The 18,069-nt window shown below is 44.1% G+C and overlaps 1 protein-coding gene across 1 annotated transcript in view; it reads right to left on the bottom strand.

The window, feature by feature from the left end:
• The window catches only part of LOC124006626 (RIMS-binding protein 2-like), a 111,100-nt gene that overhangs the window by 15,766 nt on the left and 77,265 nt on the right, over positions 1–18,069 (bottom strand). The window contains 8 exon segments of the mRNA XM_046316677.1: positions 91–906; positions 2,108–2,217; positions 4,330–4,409; positions 4,798–4,949; positions 5,764–5,968; positions 8,877–8,897; positions 10,497–10,547; positions 14,713–14,817. Of these exon segments, the coding sequence (XP_046172633.1) occupies positions 91–906; positions 2,108–2,217; positions 4,330–4,409; positions 4,798–4,949; positions 5,764–5,968; positions 8,877–8,897; positions 10,497–10,547; positions 14,713–14,817 (1,540 nt within the window).

Raw genomic sequence — 18,069 nt, 5'->3', positions numbered from 1 at the left:
GATGTCAGAAAAACAATGTATTGGACAAAATAATATATAACATATGTTGGACAAAATAAATAGTTAGACTTAAGAAGAACCAAGCCTCACCAGCAGCTTGTGTGCAGAACTCCACAGCAGTCTCCTTCTTCTCCCTCTGCTCCATGAGCAGTTGCCATGGCACCTGGTGTGGCCGGGCCACCACCCTCACCTTGTACACCGTCATGGCCTTGAGGTTGACGAAGCGCAGCCTGTACCTCCCCGGCCGCACCACCGCATGCTCCGCCCCATCCAGGAACACCGTGTGCCCATAGTTACTGTTGCTGGGCAACCAGGAGAGCTCGGCCGAGTCGCGCAGGATGTCGTCCACACGCAGGCCATATGGCGCGACCACCACGTTGGCTCCCACCATCAGGGTGCAGCGTAACTCGTCCGACAGTCCCCTGTCTGTCACACTCTGCACGGACACGCGGTGCGTATACGTGTCCAGATCAAGCTTCTCCAACAAAGACTTGGTCCTGCCCCCGTAGGGCACGCTGGCACGCACCTCACCATCCACCAGCACGTTGTAGCAGCTGATGTTTCCCCAGCCCAGAGTCACCATGGGGGGCTCCCAGGCCACAATGACGCTACGGGCCAACTGCTTGATTAGGGTGATCCTCCGGGGGTAAGGCACAATGTCATCAGACAGATCCTCAGGGTCCAGGGTCCCTGTGCCATTGCTGCAGGGGCCCAGTGGGTTGGTGGAGCCCAGTAGCCCATCCTGAGGGGGCCCTCCATCGGCCCCCATTAGGCCCAGGGAGGTATTGTCCAGAGAGCCCAGGTCCTCCCCTGTGTCCCCTGGCTGGATGGATGGTTTCTCCTTGTCTTGGACAAACTCCACAAAGTTGGAGGGGACCAGTCCTCGCTGGCCATCCAGCAGCTCCCCTGGAGCACACAAAGACAGAGACAGAAAGAGATGCTTACTTTATTATCAACAAAATTCAAACTCACAACCCTATGTCTTCAAATTCCTCTATTAATCTCATCCCAAAACATACAGTATATTCCAAGTAATTAAATGAAAAAGTACCTTTAGAATGTATAGAGGAATGTCTAATATATTTATATGGCAACGAGGTATGTAAAGACGAGATCAAAAGAGTAAAGCAGAATATGGATATTTCAATTGTCAGCAACATGTAATATCACTCAGGATTAGCTGGCTGTGAAGATTTTATTGAGTGATTATTCAGGCAGACACAGTAACACCTTCCAAGAACCCTGTTCTGTTCTGATACACCTCAGACTGAAGGTAAAGACACCAGTCTCGCAAGGCTGTCTCAGGGGGAATCTATGGAACGCTCAAGCCTTTAATGATGCCTGCTGCAAATGTTACCATCAGCTAAAAATAGACCATCCCATTAGTGAAAAAAGAGAAATGAAAATAATGACTAGAGCCCTTGTGATTCAATGCAAGTGTTATCTGTGAGTGTGAGTACTACTGGTGTGGAAAGAGAAACTCTGTGGTGTCCGTCCCCAAGGTTGGGACAGTTCTCTTGAATCAAACAGAGAAGGTAAGGATATGATGTCATCAATTTCTCCAGGAAGTACAGGGGGTGAAAAAAACTATTCCTGCACAATGGAGAGGGTGTGTATGAAATCGCACCCAGTTCATTATAGTGACCACCAACCTCTTTCTCTCATCAGTACTGTACTTTCTTTTTCTCTATCTCGTAATTCCAGTCAGTACATTTGTGAGGCTGGGAGGCCCTAGATGGCTCTCCATCTGCAGGGGAATATGTCTGTGATTAATCAGAGCCCTGTTGCCGGATTAGCCTTCTAGCTACGGGGATCAGGCTGCATCTTGACAACAGCTTGGTCTGAGCCCCAGTATCCCTGTGGTAAATACAAACATCATCCATCTCCAAACAGCCAGGCAGGCAGGAGCTAGGCTAACACCCACCATCAACAATGGCAGCTAGTGATGACTCACCAGAGCTGCTGAAGCAGGCTGAAGTCTGGGCCAGGGATGCTAGGAGGATTAGCGTGGCCATGGATTGAAAAGCCTTATTAATGCTAATGAGATTGCATATATTGCTACTGATGCTAGTGGTGAAGTGTGTAGTAACCCTGGATTCCCTCTCACCTTCGTAGAAGCCGTCGTCATCCATTGTGCCGTACACATACAGGTACTTCCCAGCCACCAGGGGGAGCTCTGCCTCTGGGTGCTCATTAGGCCCATCATAAGGGTTGTAACTACACAACAAGAGAGAGGAGGGTTCAACATACAGTACCAGTCAAAGTTTGAACAAACCAACTCATTCTAGAGTTTTTCTTAATTTTACTATTTTCTACATTGTACAATAATAGTGAAGACATCAAAACTATGAAATAACACATATGGAATCATGTAATAACCAAAAAGGTGTTAAACAAATGAAAACATATGTTATATTTGAGATTCTTCACAGTAGCCACCCTTTGCCTTGATGACAGCTTTACACACTTGGCATTATCTCAACCAGCATCACCTAGAATTAATTTAAATTAAAAGGTGTGCCTCGTTAAAAGTTAATTTGTGGAATTTATTTCCTTCTTAATTCGTTTGAGCCAATCAGTTGTGTTGTGAAAAGGTAGGTGTGGTATACAGAAGATAGCCCTGTTTGGTAAAAGACCAAGTCCATATTATGGCAAGAACAGCTCAAATAAGCAAAGAGAAACAACAGTCCATCATTACTTGAAGACATGAAGGTCAGTCAATGCGGAACATTTCAGAACTTTGAACGTTTCTTCAAGTGCAGTCACAAAAACCATCAAGCGCTATTATGAAACTGGCTCTCATGAGGACCGCCACAAGAAAGGAAGATCCAGAGTTATCTCTGCTGTAGATGATACGCTAACTGCACCTCAGATTGACCTGTTCACCGGACGTGCTACCTGTCCCAGACCTATTATTTGACCATGCTGGTCATTTATGAACATTTGAACATCTTGGCCATGTTCTGTTATAATCTCCACCAGGCACAGCCAGAAGAGGACTGGCCACCTCTCATAGCCTGGTTACTCTCTAGGTTTCTTCCTAGGTTTTGGCCTTTCTAGAGAGTTGTTCTTAGCCAACGTGCTTCAACACCTGCATTGCTTGCTGTTTGGGGTTTTAGGCTGGGTTTCTGTACAGCACTTTGAGATATCAGCTGATGTACGAAGGGCTATATAAATACATTTGATTTGATGTGATTTAGATTGCAGCCTAAATAAATGCTTTACAGAGTTGAAGTAACAAACACATTTAAACATCCACTGATTCAAGACTGCTTGAATCAGGCCTTTATGGTGGAATTGCTGCAAAAAACACTGCTAAAGTACACCAATTATAAGAAGAGACTTGCTTGGGCCAAGAAACATGAGCAATGGACATTAGACCGGTGAAAATCTGTCCTTTGGTCTGATGAGTCCAAATTTCAGATATTTAGTTCCAATCGCCTTGTCTTTGTGAGACGCAAAGTAGGTGAACGGATGAACTTTGCATGTGTGGTGGTGTGGGGGTGCTTTGAAAAGCATGGAAGAGGAGGTGTGATGGTGTGGGGGTGCTTTGCTGGTAAAATTGGCAGTGATTTATTTAGAATTCGAGGAACACTTAACCATCATGGCTACCACAGTATTCTGCAGTGATACTCCATTTCATTTGTTTCTCGCTTAGTGTGACTATCATTTGTTTTTAATAGGACAATGACCCAACACACCTTCAGGCTGTGTAAGGGCTATTTTACCAAGAAGGAGAGTGATGGAGTGCTGCATCAGATGACTTGGCCTTCACAATCACCCGACCTCAACCCAATTGAGATGGATCAGGTTGAGTTGGACTGCAGATTGAAGGAAAAGCAGCCAACAGCTGCTCAACATATGTGGGAACTCCTTCAAGACTGTTGGAAAAGCATTCCAGGTGAAGCTGGTTGAGAGAATGCCAAGAGTGTGCAAAGCTGTCATCAAGGCAAAAGGTGGCTACTTTGAAGAATCTAAAATCTAATCTTGTTTAACACTTTTTTGGTTACTAATTGATTTCATGTGTTATTTCATGGTTTGGGTGTCTTCACTATTTTCTACAATGTAGAAAATAGTACGTATAAAGAAAAACACTTCAATGAGTAGGTGTGTCAACTTTTGACTGTTACTGTATATGTGCTCCTGACTACAATATATACTACAATATGTTTATGGAGAAAATAGTGCTTCTGATGTGCATGTGGAGGTGCTTAGTGATCTAGCACTGGTCTAGAATGTTATGTGTGGATTTCTGGCGCTGCTCGGTGTCAGCAAACTAAACGTGATTCAGCTTTCCCAGGTGTTGTGTGACAGAACCACTGGTCTCACCTGTAGCGGGCAGTGCATAGACGGACTGTGCCAGTGTAGCGAGGCTTGGACCTGGGTGCACGACGGATCTCATCCTCCATCTTGGGAAACACACGGGCAGGGAAGCAATCACAGAGTTGCATCTAAACACCATAACTCTGATCCAATTCAAACCAATTCAAACACAATGGCTTTGCTTATGATCACAGCCACTCATAATTATGTCTCCAGTGGAATGACTGATCTGACACAGAAAAACTTCCCAGCACTCGTATACTGTCTAGTTCTACTGTCTGACAATTGCCACAGGAGACTCATGTTGCTGTCTGGTGCTAAACCAATTGGTTTTACAGCTATTGCTCAGCTGGTGGCTATCAAGTGCAAGTATACAGCTCGTCCATGAATAGCCCATCTCTTGAGCAATAGCACCCTTATGCTTTAGCAATGGGACTGTGTCTCTGTATGAGAAGAGACGAGAGCAGGACCCACCTCTGAGGGAGTCACCCGTCGCGGGCTGCTGGGGCAGCTCGTTGTCACAGTGGAGGGATTGACAGACAGCAGTTCCGGCCTGTCTCTGTCTCCGATCTGCAGTGGGCGGAGGAACTTGGATATCAGACGAGTGTTTGCCGAGCTCTCATCGCCTGGGAAACATCGATTTCCACACCAAATAAAGAGCATCTGTCATTCCTTCTGCTCTCATTCATGGCACAGCTATTGATTTCCTGTTCAGGGGAGTACACAGCAAACACTCTTTATGGCCAGCACCTGGCTCTGCTCTCTGCCTGACACATCTGCAAGGCATTTCTCTGATGCTTAACACTCTCTACTCTCTGAAGACATAACTGACACGGAACGGGACTCTACCATCACAGAGTTCTAGCAGCCACACACCTACACAAAGCCATGCCTAGGTAATTTCCCATCTTAGACAAAAATATAACATTTGAATGGTTGGTGTTTGGATTTGGTTCATTATGCTACAGATGAGCTGTGTCGTTGATCATGAATAAAGCGGCATTTCTTCCATTTCCTGTGATCCAAACTGGCCTTGAAGCCTGTTCTGCTGAGATGGACTGAAGAGAAAAGAGGTGCCTTACTGTGACTCACACCAGGCCGTTTAGTTTGCCAACTTTCCCTCTCTTTCTCCCACTCTCCCAACCTCACCCCACAGGGTTCTGGCAAAGGTCATTGTTGTGACAACTAGATTAAACGACTATCTCATTCAATTTTGAATTAATTAATTACCCAGGCATAATGACTGACATAGACTGTGCACATAGACTTTCAGAACTGTCTTTTGGTCTAGATTGATGAGATACACTGTTTGAATCAAATGCCAGACATGATGTATATACTTTTATTCTCTAGTGATAAGCACTTTTCTGCTTCATATCTATGTCGTCTGACACCATAATGTTCTCACAGTGGGCAGGGTTGGGAGTTGGGAGTGCTCACCTTTCCCTGCCTGGGCTGCCAGTCCGTTGAGGATTTGAGAGAGTTTATTTTCTGGGTGAAAGGGAACGTTTTGTTTGGAGAAAGGCTCAGTGCTGAGGATGTCTACAGTATCCGCCTCCAGGCGGAAATCCTCCAGGTCCTTGAACGGCTGGCCAAACTGTTCAGTCTGTGACCTGCATTTCAGCTCCAGGTCGCGAACCTTGACCTTCCGTAAACAGGGATGTGTGGAGGAGAGAGAGATAGACACAAACGATCAATGGAAGGAGGGTTTCTGTGCTCCTATGTAGCAAATCTTTAGAACAGGACATACTAAATTGCAATGCATGTTTTATGTTAATAACATGTTAGTAATATACCACTACATGGACATGAGTTAAACTAATCATTGGCTTAAATCCTTTACTGGTGCTGCAGATCGCAAGCTGAACCAATTATGGCACGGGATCCCAAAAGAGCCATTTCTAGCTTAGAACAGCTCATTCATATCAAAAACACTGCCTGCCGAGTAATCAAAGGATCTGGAAGTAGAGGCTGTGCAATGCTGATACACGTTGATAACAAAGCCAAGCAGTGTGACGAGTTAAGAGGCTTATAAAAGTATGCACTTTAAAGACATTATCTAAGCAGCTCCGAGATTACATTTAAGAGCCTTGAGTTAACAACCGTTGGGTTTTCTCTGAAAGCTACAAGACTGAAACACCATGGCCTGCACAGTAAGAGATAAGGCAAGCCAGGGTCCTAGTCACGAGGAAAGTTGGTTTCACCCAGCGATAAAACTAGAGAGTTAGAACACTTCAGAGTCAGAATACTTCAGATTCAGAACACTCAGCTGCAAGATGGGCTGAGATACAGAAACGGAGGATGAATGAACAGCCATCGGGGAGCCACTACTTTGGTCTGATTGGTTAAAAAAAGAAACAAGGAAATCAAATGTGCTTGGATCTTACAGGACATCTGGTATTTGTCCCAAATGGCACCATATTCCCTATACAGTGCCTTGCAAAAGTATTCACCCCCTTTGGCATTTTTCCTATTTTGTTGCATTTCAACCTGCCATTTAAATTTATTTTTATTTGGAGTTTGTGTATAGACAGACACAAAATAGTGAAATGAAAAAAATAACTTGTTTCAAAAAATTATAAAAAATAAAAAACGGAAAAGTGGTGCTTGCATATCTATTCACCCCCTTTTCTATGAAGTCCCTAAATAAGATCTGGTGCAACCAATTACCTTCATAAATCACATAATTAGTTAAATAAAGTCCACCTGTGTGGAATCTAAGTGTCACATGATCTGTCATGTGATCTCAGAATATATACACCTGCTTTGAAAGGCCCCAGAGTCTACAACACCACAAGCAAGGGGCACCACCAAGCAAGCGGCACCATGAAGACCAAGGAGCTATCCAAACTGGTCAGGGACAAAGTTGTGGAGAAGTACAGATCAGGGTTGGGTTATAAAGAAATATCAGAAACTTTGAACATCCCATGGACCACCGTTAAATCCATTATTAAAAAATGGAAAGAATATGGCACCACAACAAACCTGCCAAGAGAGGGCCGCCCACCAAAATTCATGTACCAGGCAAGGAGGGCATTAATCAGAGAGGCAACAAAGAGAACAAAGATAACACTGAAGGAGCTGCAAAGCTCCACAGCAGAGATTGAGTATCTGTCCATAGGAACACTTTTATTAAGCCATACACTCTACAGAGTCGGGTTTACGGAAGAGTGGCGAGAAAAAAAGCCATTGCTTAAAGAAAAAAATAAGCAAACATGTTTGGTGTTCGTCAAAAGGCATGTGGGAGACTCCCCAAACATATGGAAGAATATACTCTGGTTAGATGAGACTAAAATGTAGCTTTTTGGCCATCAAGGAAAACGCTATGTCTGGCGCGAACCCAACACCTCTCATCACCCGAGAACATCATCCCCATAATGAAGCATGGTGGTGGCAGCATCATGCTGTTGGGATGTTTTTCATTGGTAGAGACTAGGAAACTGGTCGGAATTGAAGGAATAATGGACGGCGCTAAATACAGGCAAATTCTTGAGGGAAACCTGTTTCAGTCTTCCAGAGATTTGAGACTGGGACAGAGTTTCACCTTCCAACAATGACCCTAAGCATACTGCTAAAGCAAGACTTGAGTGGTTTAAGGGGAAACATTTAAATGTCTTGGCCTAGTCAAAGCCCAGACCTCAATCCAATTGAGAATCTGTGGTATGACTTAAATATTGCTGTACACCAGCGGAACCCATCCAACTTGAAGGAGCTGGAGCAGTTTTGCCTTAAAGAATGAGCAAAAATCCCAGTGGCTAGATGTGCTAAGCTTATAGAGACAGACCCCAAGAGACTTTGCAGCTGAAATTGCGACAAAAGGTGTCTCTACAAAGTATTGACTTTGGGGGGGGTGAATAGTTATGTACACCCAAGTTTTCTTTTTTTTGGTCTTATTTCTTGTTTGTTTCACCCCCAAAAGATATCTTGCATCTTCAAAGTGGTAGGTATGTTGTGTAAATCAAATGATACAACCCCCCCCCCCAAAATACATTTTAATTCCAGGTTGTAAGGCAACATAATACTGTAGGAATAATGCCAAGGGGGGTGAATACTTTTGCAAGCCACTGTATGGGCCCTGGTCATAAGTAGTGCACCATATAGGGCAGGGGTAATCAACTCTTACCCTATGAGGTCCGGAGCCTGCTGGTCTACCTGATAATTAATTGCCACCACCTGGTGTCCCAGGTCTAAATCAGTCCCTGATTAGAGTGGAACAATTATAAAATGTAGTGGAACTGGCTTGGAGGTCCAGAGTTGAGTTTGAGGGATATAGTGAATATGGTGTGATTTGGGACACAACCTTGGACTGGAGTACAGAGGCAAAAGTGTGATGCAGTACCAGCACTGGGCTCTCTTAATCTGATATCCTTCAATTGAATACAATATTAGTACGTTTCATTGCCTAATTACCATACCTTTTATAACATATGCACTAATGTGAATTAGAGCCTGAGTGATTCACTGAGACTATTTAAAGGTTAAAGGACAAATGTGACAATGGAGACGATGAACATTGGGGATTCTAGATGTTTCAGGGTAGGAAACATAAATACCTGCATTCTGTCCAAATGGTTCTGTTCAGACACAAAAGACACACATAGAAACACACAATGACATTGAACAAAGATGAAAGAAAACAAACACCCAAATCAAACTGTTACACCGTATGAGATCAATGCATACGTAATACAGTAATCCATGCAAAATCATGTAAATAAATGAGAAAAGAGAACCGTTACAAAACAAGTAAGAACGAGTCCCCCATGGGGAGCATCAAGTAACATACAATAAATATAAAAAATAAAATAAAAAACACCAAAAATCATAGCCAAGACAGTGTTGAGAACCAGAAATTATGGAAAGGAACAATACTCGTGTCCCTAGATAATCTTAGTGTCATCTCCTCTCTAGGTTAACTCGTTTTAACGCAGTAACTGAGCATTCTATTGGAGATCTATGTGAACATTGCCAGTGCTCCTAATGCATCTCCTCTACACTGTAGATATTTCATCATCTGGATGGTTGGGCTCTGAATTTTTTTCTGTAAAAGAGGTTTCTCCATGAGCCATTAGTGCCATGGCTGGTATGAGAGCTTCTGAGCCTGAGCAACGGCGATGTTGAGCGGTCCTAAAGGAGGGAGTTATGAGCAGGTTTTGCTGACCCAACTCTCTGTAAAAGTGTTCTATTCTCATTACAGCTAAAATTACCACTCAACGAAAGCGTCAAAAAGCTATATATACTGAACAAAATTATAAATGCAACATGCAACAATTTCAAAGATTTTACTGATTTACAGTTCATAAAGGAAATCAGTCAAATAAAATAAATTCATTAGGCCCTAATCTATGTCTTTCACATGACTGGGCAGGGGTGGAGCCATGGGTGGGCCTGGGACAGCATAGGCCCACCAACTTGGAAGCCAGGCCCACCCACTGGGGTGCCAGGTCCAGCCAATCAGAATGAGTCCCCCCTCCAGATGATCTCACAGGGGAAGAAGCTACCGGCTGTGAGGCCGGTTGGACGCACTACCAAATTCTCTATCACAACGTTGGAAGCAGCTTATGATAGAGGAATGAACGTTCAATGCCAACAGCTCTGGTGGACATTCATACAGTCAGAATGCCAATTGCAAGCTCCCTCAAAATGTAAGACATCTGTGGCATTGTGTTGTGCGACAAAATTTCAAATGTTAAAGGGGCCTCTTATTGTCCCCAGCACAAGGTGCACCTGTGTAATGATCATGCCGTTTAATCAGCTTCTTGATATGCCTCACCTGTCAGGTGGATGGATTATCTTTGGCAATGGATACATGCTCACTAAGAGCGATATTAACAAATGTGTGCACAACATTTTTGAGAAATTAGCTTTTTGTGCATGTGGAAAATGTCTGGTACAATTCACATGTTGCATTTACATTTTTTTTTTCAGTGTAAATGCAGTATGGAGTATGACCTGGGATGAACCAGGCTTACCTCAAAACTAGCTTTTCATGAAAGGCAATACGTATTTGGTGGAATTCAAACAACACAATGGAGGTATTTTTCATACAGTATGCATCAATCAATGTGTCTTGCATACACAAAAAAAACACATATCAGTCAATTGACAGCCCTTTTGAAAACAGCCACCGAAGCCATCCTCATTTTGCCCATCGGACCTCCATGTCCACTTACCTCTAACAGGTGGACCACTCCCTCATGCTCTTTCTCAGCTTTAACCTGAGCCTGGAGAAAACACAAAAACACAGTCATATACTGTAGGACCTGCAGGTGACACAGTGAGCACTGCACAGTATCTCTCTGTCAGTGTTACATCAAACATACAAGTGGCATAGCTCTTGGTACACTGCAGACATACAGGTAACTGCCAAAGTAATGGGATCAGCATATTGAAAGTAAGTGTTACCACACAGGTGTGGTTCCTGAGTTAATTAAGCAATTAAACATCCTATCAAATCAAATCAAATTTTATTGGTCACATACACATGGTTAGCAGATGTTAATGCGAGTGTAGCGAAATGCTTGTGCTTCTAGTTCCGACAATGCAGTAATAACCAACGAGTAATCTAACCTAAAAATTCCACAACAACTACCTTATACACACAAGTGTAAAGGGATGAAGAATCTGTACATATAGATATATGGATGAGTGATGGTAAAGAACGGCATAGGCAAGATGCAGTAGATGGTATCGAGTACAGTATATACATAAGAGATGAGTAATGTAGGGTATGTAAACATATAAAAGTGGCATTGTTTAAAGTGGCTAGTGATACACGTATTACATAAAAATGGCAAGATGCCGTAGATGGTATAGAGTACAGTATATACATATGAGACGAGTAATGTAGGGTATGTTAACATTATATTAAGGGGCATTGTTTAAAGTGGCTTGTGATACATTTTCTTACATCAATTTTTCCATTATTAAAGTAGCTGGAGTTGAGTCAGTATGTTGGCAGCAGCCACTCAATGTTAGTGGTGGCTGTTTAACAGTCTGATGGCCTTCAGATAGAAGCTGTTTTTCAATCTCTCGGTCCCAGCTTTGATGCACCTGTACTGACCTCGCCTTCTGGATGATAGCGGGGTGAACAGGTAGTGGCTCGGGTGGTTGTTGTCCTTGATGATCTTTATGGCCTTCCTGTGACATCGGGTGGTGTAGGTGTCCTGGAGGGCAGGTAGTTTGCCCCCGGTGATGCGTTGTGCAGACCTCACTACCCTCTGGAGAGCCTTACGGTTGTGGGCGGAGCAGTTGCCACACTAGGCGGTGATACAGCCCGACAAGATGCTCTCGATTGTGCATCTGTAAAAGTTTGAGAGTGCTTTTGGTGACAAGCTGAATTTATTCAGCCTCCTGAGGTTGAAGAGGCGCTGCTGCGCTTTCTTCACCACACTGTCTGTGTGGGTGGACCAATTCAGTTTGTCCGTGATGTGTACGCCAAGGAACTTAGAACTTACTATCCTCTCCACTACTGTCCCGTCGATGTAGATAGGGGGGTGCTCCCTCTGCTGTTTCCTGAAGTCTACGATCATCTCCTTTGTTTTGTTGACGTTGAGTGTGAGGTTATTTTCCTGACACCACACTCCGAGGGCCCTCACCTCCTCCCTGTAGGCCGTCTCGTCGTTGGAGGAAGAGGCATGCATGGCCACGCAGTCGTGGGTGAACACAGGAGAGGGCTCAGAACGCACCCTTGTGGGGCCCCAGTGTTGAGGATCAGCGGGGTGGAGATGCTGTTACCTACCCTCACCACCTGGGTGCGCCCCGTCAGGAAGTCCAGTACCCAGTTGCACAGGGCGGGGTCGAGACCCAGCTGAGCTGTAGTCGATGACTGCATTCAGTGTCCCTATCATGCTTAGGGTCATGTATAAAAATACTGGGCAGGCCATTGCATTATTTTGGCCATTATTTTGGCTACTATGGCTATGCCCAACATAGGATGACAATTCCCCATCCACAGGGCATGAGCAGTCACTGAATGGTTTAATGAGCATGAATACAATGTAAACCATATGCCATGGCCGTCTCAGTCACCAGATTGCAACCCAATTGAGAGGGTTGATTCTATAGTAAATCGGAGACAGCGTTTTCCACCACCATCAACAAAACACCAAATTATAGAATTTCTCGTGGAAGAATGGTGTCACATTCCTCCAATAGAGTTCCAGACACTTGTAGAATCTATGCCAAGGTGCATTGAAGCTGTTCTGACTTGTAGTGGCGAAAGGCCCTATTAAGACACTTTATGTTGGTGTTTCAATTATTTTGGTAGTTACCTGTAGAATAGACAGTCTGAGTTGAACAACAACTGATGTCAGCTCTGCACAGCATGAGGAGGAGAAGGCAGTTAATGCCTCACAGCTGAGGGCTATCTGAGGACCGGGGGAGACTGGGGGAGAACAAAGGGGGCGCGATGACTTCCAACACAAGAACCTGAAACTGAGGTGCATCAGAATAGCCTCATGAAATCAATCTGTTTCATCCAGATTGGCTTTGATATTGATAAGGACAAACTGCTGTTCTATTCCAATGAGACAATATCTGTGCAATTGCTAATTGAATGGAATCACAGCACAATAAATTAGGTTAAGGAGTAAACAGAAAAAGGAAGGACAAGGACTCAAACGAGCATGCTGAGGCAGATGCATACAAACACATGGATTGAAGCACAGATAGTCACGGATAGACGTGCAGACACAGAAGCTGACACACACTCTCTGCGTCTCTCTAAAGTGAAGTGCTCGGTTTAGGCTCAGGGGAGTCTGATCTGTGCTCTGTTTGCAGTTTGCGCTAATTGCCTGTCATGGCTCCTCTCTGAGCAGAACACATACACACAGGAATTCACCCAGCTCTCTAGAGGCTCAGATTATTGCTGCCCATAGAGACAGACAATCACAGGAGACCACTGATTATATGACCCCTTTTACTTTCTCATCAGTCTCACCAGGTCTAATGGTAGAATGTTTTTTAGTTTTTTTCATGGAGCATGAGTTAGTGTTTGGGGGGGATCATTTCATGATAGTTGCACAATACTTGTCTCTCATAATCAAATCGAAGTTTATTTGATTTGTCATGTGCGCCGAATACAACCTTACAGTGAAATGCTTACTTACAGGCTCTAACTAATAATGGAAAAAAGGTATTAGGTGATCAATAAGTAGGTAAAGAAGTAAAACAACAGTAAAAAGAAGGTTGAAAATAACAGTAGTGAGACTATATACAGACACCGGTTAGTCAGGCTGATTGAGGTAGTATGTGCATGTAGATATAGTTAAGGTGACATATATGATGAATATGCATATATCATGAACAGAGAGTAGCAGTAGCGTAAAAGAGGTGGGTGGGTGGTGGGTCACAATGCAGATCGCCGGGTTAGCTAATGTGCGGGAGCACTGGTTGGTCGGGCCAATTGAGATAGTATGTATATGAATGTATCGTTAAAGCTACTATGCATATATGATAAACAGAGAGTAGCAGCAGCGTAAAAGAGGGGTTGGAGGGAGCATACAATGCAATTAGACTGGGTATCCATTTGATTACCTGTTCAGGAGTCTTATGGCTGGGGGTAAAAACTGTTGAGAAGCCTATTTGTCCTAGACTTGGCACTCCGGTACTGCTTGCCATGGAGTGGTAGAGAGAACAGTCTATGACTGGGGTGGCTGGGGTCTTTGACCATTTTTAGGGCCTTCCTCTGACACCGCCAGGTCCTGGATGGCAGGAATCTTAGCCCCAGTGATGTACTGGGCCGGACGCACTACCCTCTGTAGTGCCTTGCGGTCGGAGGCCGAGCAATTGCCGTACCAGGCAGTGATGCAACCGGCTAGGATGCTCTCGATGTTGCAGCTGTAGAACCTTTTGAGGATCTCAGCAACCATGCCAAATCTTTTTAGTTTCCTGAGGGGGAATAGGCTTTGTCATGCCCTCTTCACGACTGTCTTGGTGTGTTTGAACCATTCTAGTTTGTTGTTGATGTGGACACCAAGGAACTTGAAGCTCTCAACCTGCTCCACTACAGCCCCGTCGATGAAAATGGGGTCGTGCTCGGTCCTCCTTTTCCTGTAGTCCACAATCATCTCATTAGTCTTGTTTACGTTGAGGGATATGTTGTTATTCTGGCACCACCTGACCAGATTTCTGACCTCCTCCCTATAGGCTGTCACACTGTTACCATGATAACAGTGTGAGGTAACTGCTATTTTTTATTTAAATATTGCACTGCTGTTTAGGGTCTGTAAGAAAGCATTTCACTGTAAGGTCTAAACTTGTTGTATTCGGCGCACGTGACAAATAAATGTTGATTTGATTTGATTTGTCTTGTGACCACTGTGGTCATACTGTGGTCATGGTAGTTGGAGTCTAGGACAGAGGCGAGGTGGGTTATTATGGGCTTACCCTCTGCAGAAGGTGAATCTCCTGCTGCTTGGTGGTGAGGACAGCCAGGGCCTGCTCATGCTCCTCTTCCAACTGCTGCCTCCTCTCTGCAGCCTCTCGCATATGCTGTGGAGAACAAGTCACAACACAGTCAAGACATGGTCAAATGCTCGGGAGACCACAATCATATCACAACATGTTCAATATGTGGTTATATACTACAATATAAGTAAGTTCATGGTCATAGTGAGGTAACAATGCCTTTAAAATCTCCAAATGGTTCATAGAATATTCACACAACAGTCCAAACACTTTTACAGGACCCGTAGCAGCTACACAATACATAAAAAGTAAACAATACATAAAAAGTACACAATACATAAAAAGTACACATTACATAAAAAAATCTCATTTTTCATTCAGTGGGTATATCATTTGTCTACCTGTATTGACTACGTCTAGTCCGACTCACTGATTTCTGTGATCCATCACACAGAGACACCAACACAAAACCCAAATCTAGCTACTCCCAAATCAGCTGAGTCATTATGACTGTATCTGCAGAGTTAAGAGCCGCTGCCACCGGTAGGAATTGGAGTTAGGGACATATTCTTGGAGTTTAAAAACATAAAGCAGCTATGGATTCTAATTACTGCACTGTGTGTGTGTGTGTGTGTGTGTGTGTGTGTGTGTGTGTGTGTGTGTGTGTGTGTGTGTGTGTGTGTGTGTGTGTGTGTGTGTGTGTGTGTGTGTGTGTGTGTGTGTGTGTGTGTGTGTGTGTGTGTGTGTGTGTGTGTGTGTGTGTGTGTGTGTGTGTGTGAGTAGGTGAGAGTGGGGGTGTTTGGGTACTGTGGTATTCTTTAATCAGCTTGGCTCATTAGACAGGTCAGAGTCCATGTTTGTAATTGTTGAGTGGTTTTTGGCAATACACTGTAAATGCATGTGTTCCAGAGTAGAGACTAAAGAGTGTTCCAGAGTAGAGACTAAAGAGTGTTCCAGAGCAGAGACTAACGAGTGTTCCAGAGTAGAGACTAACGAGTGTTCCAGAGTAGAGACTAAAGAGTGTTCCAGAGCAGAGACTAACAAGTGTTCCAGAGTAGAGACTAAAGAGTGTTCCAGAGTAGAGACTAACGAGTGTTCCAGAGTAGAGACTAAAGAGTGTTCCAGAGCAGAGACTAACGAGTGTTCCAGAGTAGAGACTAAAGAGTGTTCCAGAGTAGAGACTAACAAGTGTTCCAGAGTAGAGACTAAAGAGTGTTCCAGAGCAGAGACTAACGAGTGTTCCAGAGTAGAGACTAAAGAGTGTTCCAGAGTAGAGACTAACGAGTGTTCCAGAGTAGAGACTGAAGACTGTTCCAGAGTAGAGACTAGAGTGTTCCAGAGCAGAGACTAAAGAGTGTGCATACTCTGCATACAGGACATCTCGCTGCCGCACTCACGGTAGCAGGAGGGCGAGGAAGGGTATTGTCCAGCATTCAAGGGTTTGAGAAATTAGCTTGCTTGATGATCAAATCATTACACTAAAATAGTCACCAATCAAAAGGGCATTTTTTCTCATAGGAGGGCATGTACCTCTGTCGGCGCCATGACAAGTTGGGGCAGCCGTGCTTCTAGCTCCTAAGCAACTATGCAATATTTTATTTTATATGTGTTATTTCTTACATTTTTAGACCAGAATTATTTTTGTGTTATTACATACAGCCGGGAATAACTTTTGGATATCAGAGCAGTGGTATCTCAGCATTACCAGCATTACCAGCATTACGATCAGGAATATGACTTTCCCGAATTGGACCCCCCTGGGCAATTGAACTGATTCCAGAGGCTGATCCAAAACACCTTCGGCTGAGAAGAGGTATTCGGAGTGGACTTCTAGTCTGACTAAGGAGGCGCGCACAACACCCACTGCTTCCGAGTATATTACTCGCTAATGTTCAGTCTCTGGTTAATAAAGTTTACGAGCTCAGGGCGAGGATCTCCTTCCAGAGAGACATCAGGGCTTGTAACATACTCTGTTTCAAGGAAACATGGTTCTCGTGATATATAGTCTGAGTTCGTTCATCGCACAGACAGGAATAATGATCTCTCCGGGAAGGAGAAGGGCGGGGGTGTATGTTTAATGATTAATCACTCACGGTGTGATTGTGATAACGTACAGAAACTCAAGTCCTTTTGATCACCCGACATAGAATACCTCACAATCAAATGCTGACTGTATTACATCCCACGAGAATTCTCTTCGGTTATAGTCACAGGCGTGTATATTCCCCCTCAAGCCGATATCACAATGGCCCTGAAATAACTACACTGGACTCTATGCAAGTTGGAAACCAAATATCACGAGGCAGCATTTAAAGTACCCAATGATTTTAACAAAGCTAATCTGAGGAAAACGCTACCGAAGTAATACCAACACATTGACTGTAGCACTCGCTCTGAGAAAACATTGGACCACTGCTACTCAGCTTTTCGAAATGCCTACAAGGCCCTCCCTTCAGCAAATCTGATCATGAATCCATATAGACAGAAACTCAAACAGGAAGTACCCATGCTACGGACTATTCAACGCTGGTCTGAACAATCAGAACCCATGCTTCAAGATTGTTTTGATCACGTGGACTGGGATATGTTCCGGGTAGCCTCTGAGAATAACATTCTCGAATACACGGAAACGGTGACTGAGTTTATCAGGAAATGTATAGAGATGTTGTACCACTGTGACTATTAAAACCTACCCAAACCAGAAACCGTGGATAGATGGCAGCATTCACGCAAAACTGAAAGTGCGAACCACCGCATTTAACCATGGCAAGGTGACTGGGAATATGGCCGGATACAAACAGTGTAGTTATTCCCTCTGTAAAATAATTAAACATGCAAAATTTCAGTACAGAGACAAAGTGGAGTCGAAATTCAACTGCTCAGACACAAGATGTATGTGACAGGGTCTACAGACAATTACGGACTACAAAGGGAAAACCAGCCACCTTGTCGACGTCTTGCTTCCGGATAAGCTAAACACCGTCTTCGCCCGCTTTGTGCCACCGACACGGCAGGCTATTAAAGACTAGGCTCTCCTTCTCTGTGGCTGACTTGAGTAAGACATTTAAGAGTGTTAACATTCGCAAGGCTGCCGGGCAAGACAGACCAGCTGGCTAGAGTGCTTATGGACATATTCAATCTCTCCCTATCCCAGTCTGCTGTCCCCACATACTTCAAGAAGTCCACCATTGTTCCTATTCCTAAGAAAGAAAAGGTAACTGAACTAAATGACTATAGCCCCGTAGCACTCACTTCTATCATCATGAAGTGCTGTTAGAGACTAGTCAAGGATCATATCACCTCTACTTTACCTGACACCCTCGACCCACTTCAATT

Source organism: Oncorhynchus gorbuscha, linkage group LG20 (genome assembly GCF_021184085.1).
Source record: "Oncorhynchus gorbuscha isolate QuinsamMale2020 ecotype Even-year linkage group LG20, OgorEven_v1.0, whole genome shotgun sequence".
Lineage (NCBI taxonomy): Eukaryota > Metazoa > Chordata > Actinopteri > Salmoniformes > Salmonidae > Oncorhynchus > Oncorhynchus gorbuscha.
This window is presented reverse-complemented; position numbering and strand designations above follow the sequence as displayed.